Source organism: Helobdella robusta (genome assembly GCF_000326865.2).
Source record: "Helobdella robusta unplaced genomic scaffold HELROscaffold_23, whole genome shotgun sequence".
NCBI classification, from domain to species: domain Eukaryota; kingdom Metazoa; phylum Annelida; class Clitellata; order Rhynchobdellida; family Glossiphoniidae; genus Helobdella; species Helobdella robusta.
In genome coordinates, this window is record NW_008704216.1 from 448,408 (window position 1) to 458,407 (window position 10,000).

Consider the following 10,000-nt stretch of genomic DNA (forward strand, 5'->3'; position numbering starts at 1 on the left):
TCAAAAGCAGAGATTATGAGGAATCAACCATTTTCAGAGTTTGCATTGACAGAGAGAGAGGACGTAAAAAAGATAAAAGATCCAGAAATAATGCCTCAGCACGTGATAGTACGAGAGTGGCTATTTGACAAAAAAAAACTGAACCAACGGTAGATCAAACAAATAATGATGGATAAATTATCAGTTAATGAAAATAGTGTTGAGAACCGCGACGATGAAGACATTTCAGATAACATAAAAAATGCATGTAAGTGTGAACGTATTTACAATAAATGTTATGACCTGTGTTTACAAAACGTATCTTTATTGAAGTTTTTGAATTTCTAAACTTCTTTGTTAAAATAATTCTGAAATCGAGTAAACATTAATTTGAATAATTAAATATAAGTCGTTGAAATGTTGTTAAATCCAATATGGAAGTATTTTACAAAAATCCAGTCTGACAAAGGCGAAGCACGTTACAATGAATATGGCAATACTCTCTTTAGGTAGTAACACTGCCGACGAACTCTAGTTCGTCGGCAGTGTGTGTGGTTTGAAAAATCATCTTGATCATGAGCGTCAAATGCAAGCGTAACTTAAAAAACCTTGAATAAATAGAACAGCAAACATTTTTGCCTATAGGCATTGCAGCCAATTTTCCTGCCTTGAACCTGCTGCTCGAAAGTACTTATCAGCACAAGTGTTGCAAGCTATTCAGCTCTGCAGGACGAATCTGCAGGCAGATCGTCGTAGCAATCTTGTTGGAGAAAAAGTTGAGAAACTTTTATTTCTTGCATACATTATAGGTTTATTTAATAATAATAACAAAAGCTGTTACAGTAGTGACTGTAACAGCTTTCAATTATTCATCCAATAATTGAATCTATACAGTTTTTAAAAATCAACAACAACATTGGAAACATTGGCAAGTGGGAGTGCTAATAAACAAGGCAGGAATTTGAATTCAACTATTAAACCAAAACTGTCACTTTCAAATAAGATTTAAGATTCGTTGGATTCTGTTTTTTTTTGCATTTAAGAAAACATTTGTGTCCGCTATTATTTTCACATCATTTTATCTTTCTATATTTATTTTTGATTTCATTTTATTGAAAAAATGTTTTGAAGTAATTGTTTAAATTTTAATAATGGATATTATATATTAAAAAGCTATATAAATAATATTTTATTAAAAATAACAATATTCGGTTTCGGCCAAAAATATTTTCATAACTTCGGCTTTTATTCGGTTTTTACCAAAACAGTAAAAACAGTTTCGGTTGGTCAGGAGTAGTAATAGTAGTAATAGTAATAGTAGTAGTAGTAGTAGTAGTAGTAGTAGTAGTAGTAGTAGTAGTAGTAGTAGTAGTAGTAGTAGCAGCAGCAATTTATTAAAAGTAGTAAAAGTAAAAATAATAAAAGTAAAAATAAAAAGCCCGAACCATCGGAAAAAGTGACTGCAGTGACTTCATCGGCCGCATTGTTCTCAGCTCCATCGGCTGATATCGCAACGACGCGAATGTTATAATTCGTAAACTTCCTCAAGGATTGTAATTGGTGGACCATTTTTACGGAAGATGACGTCACTGATGATGTCACTGACGATGATGATGGGAGAACAAATGTTTCCATGCTTTCAACATCGTCGCTATAAATTATTTTAAATTTTGATGCTGCGACGAAGTTTTGTTGTTGTTGTTGTTGAGATGACGTCATCTCCCACGTGACCTGGATTGAGGTGGACGAGAGGGCGACCGCCTGTAGATTCTGAGGCGCTGCAGGTCTTAATTCTGATTGGATGGTTGTTTTAATCGAACGAGTAGTATTCGACGAATCATATGACTCGGATTATTAAATAATGTAGCTCAATCATCATTCAATTAATAAACCGACCAAACAGCCGCCAATCAATCAACTTGCCAATAAGCCATCTGGAAAATCAACTAACCATACCCCTAACCAACCTTCCTCTTTGGTTTTGACCTGGATCTCTCCAGACCAAACGCCCACAGCACCCGAGGCATCACGTGACCAGAGGGCCACATCGTAATTGGTTGATGACTTTAAATTATACAGCGTGGCTTCTTGCAGAAACGACGACGATGACGACGACGACGATGATGGCATCAAGGTTACGTTCATCAGTCTGATTCTATGAAAAGATTCATCCGTGGAAATGGAAAAACGTTAACGTCCGAAAATTCTTAGTATAAATATTTATAAATGAACCTGTAAAAATAAAAACAACATCCCGCCAACCTCCCGTCATCAATGTCGTCACTTCCGGAAACAATAACTTCCCGCCACCTGGCGACAAACCCCACAATCTTCGCATCATCGTTAGCAGCAGACCACCTCCAAGACACGATAACATGATCGCTAGCAATATGAACAGCACTCAAGTTCAACAACCGTGTCGGGTCAAAGTTCACGGAAAATTTTCTTGACCCAAGCTCGCTAGTTTCGCCTTCGTCACGTACGATCAAATGCATAGCCGACTGAACGTTCCCTATATCATTCTCGATGAAACATTGATACACGCCGCTATCTGATACTTCCAATCCTAAAATCCGCAAGTCCCAACCGTCCAGCATAAAACCGGAAGTCGTTGAGGGGTCCAGTTTGCGGCCATCTTTCAACCATTTGAATGTAGGGTTGGGGCGAGAGTAACCATCGCAGTTCAGTTGGACGTCGGTGTATATGGGGGCCACAGTGTTGCTGGGGCGTGCCCTCAATTTCGGAGGGACTGTTGCGGTGGTGGTTATTGTTATTGTTAGTATTAATATTATTATTGTTGTTTCTAACAACCAACCAGCCAACCAACCAGCCAACCAGCCAGCCATCCAGCCAGCCAGCCAGCCAGCCAGCCAGCCAGCCAACCAACCAACCAACCAACCAGCCAGCCAGCCAGCCAGCCAGCCAGCCAGCCAACCAACCTAGAACATTGACCAGAGAGTGGCTATCAATGGAGTCTTCATAATTGTACGCCCGGCACGTGTACATTCCTTCATCGTCTTCCGTCAGCCCGTCTATGTGCAAACTACTTTCACCCACTATGCTAAATCTAGGGTCTGATCTGTGATGATGATGACGACGACCACGGTGGTGGTGGTGATGAAGAAGACGGTGATGGTGATGATGGCGAGGAATGATGGTGAAGAATGATGGTAACGTTGATGATGACGAAATGATGCTGTGATGTTTATTTAAGCACATACAACAAAATTTATATGTAGGGTCAGGGTTATAATTATAAATATAAAATAATTATGTTATAAATGAGTGATGTTGTAAATAAAATGATAGTAAATCATAAAAAGGTTAATTATAATGATAGTTGTAATGCTAATTATAGGCCTAACTTTAGATCAAGAGTGATTCCATTCTTGAGCCACACAATTCTGGCCTTCCTTCCAAATCTATCCCTCCCATTGGCTGCGCAGAGTAACAATAACTCCTCCCCCTCAACTTTCGACCAATCATGTGGCCTTACGGTGAAATAGGGCGGAACTCTTTCGTAGGTTGCTATGGCAAAAAAAGACCATCAATACAATAGCAATAGCAACGAAAACTAAGGTAACAATAACAACAATAATAAAAAGAATAACAAAAGAAATAACAAAAAAAATAATAACAACAATAATAAAAATAATAATAAACCCCAAATCCCTCAAACGTACATATATTAACGTTCTGCTGCAGAATTATTTCGCCGACTAGGGACGATGAAGAAGAAGAAGAAGAGGACGACGACGACGATGATGATGACGATGACGATAGTTTATCATCGTAGCCAACTTTACACTTGTACTTCCCGAAGTCCTGAAACAGCACGGATTTGATCTCCAAGTATCCGCCGTCGACCCGATGAAAAACGTGGTTCGAATTCGATCCGTCAATCCTGACACCATCTTTGAACCATTCGTTAATTATCAGCGGCCAGGGAGATGATGATAATGATGATGATGGTGATGATGGTGATGATAATGAGGGTGGTGGTGATGATGACGATGATGGTGGCGGTGGTGATAGTAGTGACGACGACGGCGCATTAAAGCAGCTAAGTGTCGCGACGTCATTCATGTAGACAGAAACTGTCTTGGAGATGACTTGACTGCTGCTGAATCGGGGCAGAGCTAGTGTGGGTAGGTAGGTTGATAGATTGGTATCGTAATTAATTAATTAATTAATTATAATTAATAAATGATAAAATGAAAGCAAATAATAATAACAATTATTATAATTATTACTAAATTATCGTTATTATTAACATATGGCAAAACAGCAGAGAAACCATATTTATTTGAACGCAATTTTTTAAAAGAATAGTAACAGTAAAAATATGTGTGCGTGTGTGCTGTGTGTGTGTCTGTTTGTATGTGTGTGTGCGTGTGTGTACATGTGTATATGCGTGTATTTATCGGAGCGTATGAGCGTTTTTTGATGTTTAAACGTGTATCATTATGTATTTCAGTGCGCATATGTGTGGATGTTTGCTTGTGAGTGTGTGTGTGTATGTATGTATGTATGTATGTATCTATGTACGTATGTATGTATGTTTGTATTTATGTTTGTATTCATGTATGTATGTCTGCCTGTATGTATGTATGAATGTATGTGTGTGTGTGTGTTTATCCAGGCTTATATGTTTGTTTAATTTCCTAGCCTGGAAGCGTTTGAAACATTTTTTTATGATAACATCAAAGGAGAAATTACATTTGATGATGACGATGATAAAGAAGAGGAAAAAGAGATAGTGATGATGATGGTGGTGATGATGGTGATGACGTCATATCGTTGATAACAGAAATCATGACAGCTAGATTTAATGCAGATAATAATTTATCACTTGCTTCTCGTGATTAATCACCTTCAAAAAAATTTTACACTCGCACACACACACAAACACACATACACACACGCGTACACACATACGTACACACATATACGAACATGAATTTATGAATGCATGCATGTAAGATAGAAGACATATATCATGTATATTTCTTATCATAATTATTTTATTTGCTTGAGAATGATGTGATGGTGAAGATGGTGAAGATGATAGTGATGATGGTGATAATAATGATAATAATAATAATTAATGATGACGATGATGATGACATCACGTTACATCATCTTTTATAAATGCGAGAAAGAAATTATCATGATGATTCAGAGGGTGATGATGATGACGATACAGATGGCGATGATGATGATGACCTACAAGTGATGAGTAACACAATGAAAGCAGGAAAAAGATCACCAATAGCAATCAGAATGTTTGCCTTGGAATAACTCTTTTGATTGATTAAACGCCAACTACAGAGATGTCATCATCACCATTATCGTCGTCGTCATCATCATCATCATCATAATCGTTGTCGTCATCATCATCATCATCATAATCGTTGTCGTCATCATCATCATCATCATTATCGTCGTCGTCATCATCATCATCATCATAATCGTTGTCGTCATCATCATCATCGTCATCATCATCATCACCATCGTCATCACGATTATCGTCATCATCATCCTCATCATCTCTCCTTTCATCACAACCATTACAGCCACCAAACCACCAACACCTTCGCCACAACTAACCAATCAGAATCAGTCTGGCCCTCCGACTCATAACGACTCCGACTCCATCTAATGAGACCTCGCAGTGGTACCAACCCTCCTCTAGCCTGCCTTCCAGCATCAACGAACCGTTGCTCAAAAATTTCCTATTATTATTATCATTATTATTATTGTTGTTGTTGTTGTTGTTGCTGCTGCTGTTGTTGTTGTTGTTATAATTTTGATTATTTATTATTATTATAATTTAGAATGATAGAATTTTATAATTATTTCATTATTGACATTTGGTATTTGGAGTTAGAAAATAGAAGGATGTTCTCATTATTAGCATTATTATTATTATTAGTAGTAGTAGTAGTGGTAGTAGCAGTAGTGGCAGTAGTAGCAACAGCTGCAGCAGCAGTAGTAGTAAGTAGTAGTAGCAGTATTATAAAGGATATGAGTTAACATCAGTTAACAAGCCAGCCAACCAACAGATCCAATCAGGCATACAAACCTCTTGTCATAGACTATGGGAAGGTCTTCATTTTTGAACCAGCGACGACTTATTTGTAATCTTCGACTGGCCTGTTGATCGTTTAGCAGGCAATCGAATACCACGACGTATTTATTATCTTTGGTGGCTGCTGTCGCCGCTACAACGACATCTTGCGGCTCGGCGACAAACGTTAAATCGTACAGTTGTGTTGCTGTAGGGAGTATGTTTCTTTGTTGATGCAACTGCTGCCCGTACACTGAAACAAAATAGCAGTAATAATAATAATAATAATTGCTATAATAATAATCATAATAAAAATATGAATAATGAAATGCGTGTGTGTTTGTGTGCGTGCGTGTGTGCGTGCGTGTGTGCGCGCGTTTCTTTAAATCATCGGAATGGCGTGAATAGCGATTTGAAATGTAAACTGAAAATCATGTGTGCAAATGGAATTGCCTTCAAGAACTGCTTTCAGTTTAAGATGAAATAATAATAATGGGTGGATAAAATAGTGAATTTCATTCAGGCCAAAACTGAGATGAATGAATATGTGAATGAATGAATGAGTGAATGAGTGAATGAATGAATGAATGAATGAATGAATGAATGAATGAATGAATGAATGAATGAATGGTTGAACGAACGAACGAATGAATGAATGAATTAATGAATGAGTGAATAAATAAAAAAATGAATAAAAGAAGGAAAGAAAGAAGGAACGAAGGTGTGTGTATGACCCGCTGCTTTCTACGGCGTTAAAGTAAACTGCATGGAAAAATGTTTTAAATCATTTCCAGTTTTGATGAGCAGATAAAATATTCATCCTTCGCTTGGCATGCAACTTACACGCACACACAGACACGCACACACAGACACGCACACACAGACACGCACGCACGCACACCAACACATTTTGAATGGCGAAGCAATTTATTTTACACACCATCATTAATAATGTTTCATTTTCAAATGTAGCAGCAATTATTATAACTATAATAACAACAACAATAATAATATTATTATTATTAATTATTATAATTATTATTATTATTTTTGAAATTTTTTCAGGGTATCATCAAACGTGAAATTCACCCATCGAGTGTGGCACAGCCAGCGTTTGATAACGTTTGATCTCTGACGTTTTGAAAAAGTAACAAATCTAGCACTACTATTACTACTATTACACTCACGCACACACACACAACACACACACAACACACAGACACACACACACAACACACAATACACAGACACACAGATAACATAACACACAAATGCAACACAACAACGTATTCAATTAGTGCTAGCCTATGCGATGAACTATAGTATATAGTAATGAATTATGTGTATGTGTGAGTGTATGTGTGCTTGCGTGCGTGTGTGTGCACGTGCATGTGTATATTTCATTCATTTATTTGATTGCGTTGGGTGTTTATTCATATACCTCCTTCGTTAGATTGGACAGCCAGCCACCCATAAAACTGTTCGTCATTATTATTTGCCACTATTACTACTACTACTGCAGCATAGCAGTAATTTGAGTGATGATAATGATGACGATGATAAATAAGACAATGATGATGAGGATGATGATGATGACGTCAAATTAGGTAGATTGCAGAATAAGTAATAGCAGAGTTGTCTGTCAAAACGAAGTAACTTGCTATAAATCTTTTTAAAACTAGCAAACGCCATCTTAACCCATCGTCGTCATCATCAACGTCATCATCGTAATCATCATCTTCATCACCATCATCATCTTCTTCTTCATCATCGCGAAAAACATCAGCAGCGTCAACATCATCACAGCTGTTAAAATAAATTGAACGAGTGAATAAATGAGTGATTGATTGATTGATTGATTGATTAGGAATGGAAAAATTGTAAAATAGCTAAGTAAATGAATGTAGGAACCTAAAAGCAAGTATGTAATGTAGATTCTGTAATCAAAGTAACAAATGGATGAAAGAACGAATGAGTGAATGAGTGAATGAATGAGTGAATGAATGAGTGAATGAATGAATGAATGAATGAATAAATGAATGAATGAATAAAAAGTGTATAAAATGAAACAACTAAGATAATAACTTACCTAACTCAACGAAGGACACATAAAAAAATAATAAAAGAATTGATGAATAAATGAATGAACAAATGGATGGATGGATGAACGAAGAAATGAATGAATAAACGAAGAATGAACAAATGAACAAAAAAAATAAACAAACGAACGGATGAACCGGCGAACCAAGAAGGAAACATAACAAACACTTGTTATACGATACTTACATGAGAACTTGAAACCACTATAATCATCGCAACTTTTTTCCTTTCATTCTTTCATTGGTTCGTTCGTTCATTCATTCATTCGCTGCATCTAGTTCATTCATTTCGATCATTCATTCATTCATTCATCCATTCATCCATCCTCAAATTCACAAATCATTACAACTTGAGTCTTGTACTACCCAATACAATGCCATATATCAACCATCCAGACGGCATATAAAAATATTAATAATAATAATAATAATAATAATAATAAGTGTTCCAACACACACTTATCTTGTGCCTGAAGCCAGAAAGTGCTCCCAGCAAAGTGAATTAAATTTTCAATAAGATTAATAACAAATAACAACAACAACAAAAATAATAATAATAATAATAAATAACTATGATCATAGTTTATTATAATGCAACTAAGGCTTTTTTTCATTTTATTTTGGTCACACGTAAAGAGGTTATTGGAATAAAAAAATTTAAGATTGAGATAAAAAGATTGTTCACTCGGGTTCAGACTTTTACTTATTTATCATTCACTCATTCATTCCTTCATTCATTCATTCAATCATTCATTCATTCTTTTAATAATTAATTCATCCTCTAAAGCATTCATTCATTCATTCATTCATTCATATGTAGGACTGACATTTTTATTACATTTTATTATTAACAATCTGACTTAGTGGCCAGCTAGTACCTTGCTCCATACATATCAACATTAACAATAATAATAATAAAAACAACAATAATAATAAAATAATAATAATATAATTATAATAATAATAATAAGTTTAAACACAAAAATTTTTATAGCCCATTCAAATTTATTTATCACAATTTTATTTGCCAAGTTCATTCTGTGACCATATATAAAATGAAAAATTTTCTACTACAGCCACCACCATTAATACTACTACTACCACTACTACTACTACCACCACCACCACCACCACTACTACTACTACTACTACTACTACTACTACTACTACTACTACTACTGTTAGTATGATAATAGCATTGCAGCATATACATAGCAAACGTGTTTATTAGACTTTCAAAGTTTCAACAGTCTGAGATGGATATGATGATTGATGATGAGGAAGATGAGGATGAGGAAGAGGAGGAAGAAAATGATGATGATGTTGATGATGATGATGATAATGATGTGATGATGATGATGATAATGATGTTAATGATGAGGATGAAGAAAATGATGATGATGATGATGATAATGATGTAGTAATTAAGTCGCTACTACTGCCACTACTACTACTACTACTTACGGCTACTACTACTGCTACTACTTCAACTACTGCAGTTGCCACTGATGATGTTAGTTAGTGGGAGAAGATAAAAAAAATGGCGACGAACCGATGAAAGATAAAAAATGATATATATCATTTAATCATTTATTTAGATATCCGATGATGATGATGATGATGATGATGATAGTAATAAAGAATAGCTATGATGATGATGATAGCTAGACTAGAACGACGACGATGATGATAGCTGTAATGGAGATGATGATGAATACGATGATGATAATTACGACGATGATGATGACGATGACGACGATGATTTGATGAGATCACCCTGGCAGGAATGACAATTAAGATTATAGGCCACCCACATTACCGTCATGATGACGATTATGATGATGACGACGAT

The 10,000-nt window shown here is 35.8% G+C and overlaps 1 protein-coding gene across 1 annotated transcript in view; it reads right to left on the bottom strand.

The window, feature by feature from the left end:
• Window positions 1-2,474, bottom strand: part of HELRODRAFT_191617 (hypothetical protein) — a gene marked incomplete at its 5' end in the record, with an annotated part of 12,184 nt that extends 9,710 nt beyond the window's left edge. The window contains 3 exons of the mRNA XM_009018879.1: window positions 1,425-1,772; window positions 1,947-2,134; window positions 2,242-2,474. Of these exons, the coding sequence (XP_009017127.1) occupies window positions 1,425-1,772; window positions 1,947-2,134; window positions 2,242-2,474 (769 nt within the window). The remainder of the gene's footprint in view (window positions 1-1,424; window positions 1,773-1,946; window positions 2,135-2,241) is intronic.
• Window positions 2,475-10,000: the final 7,526 nt, after the last annotated feature.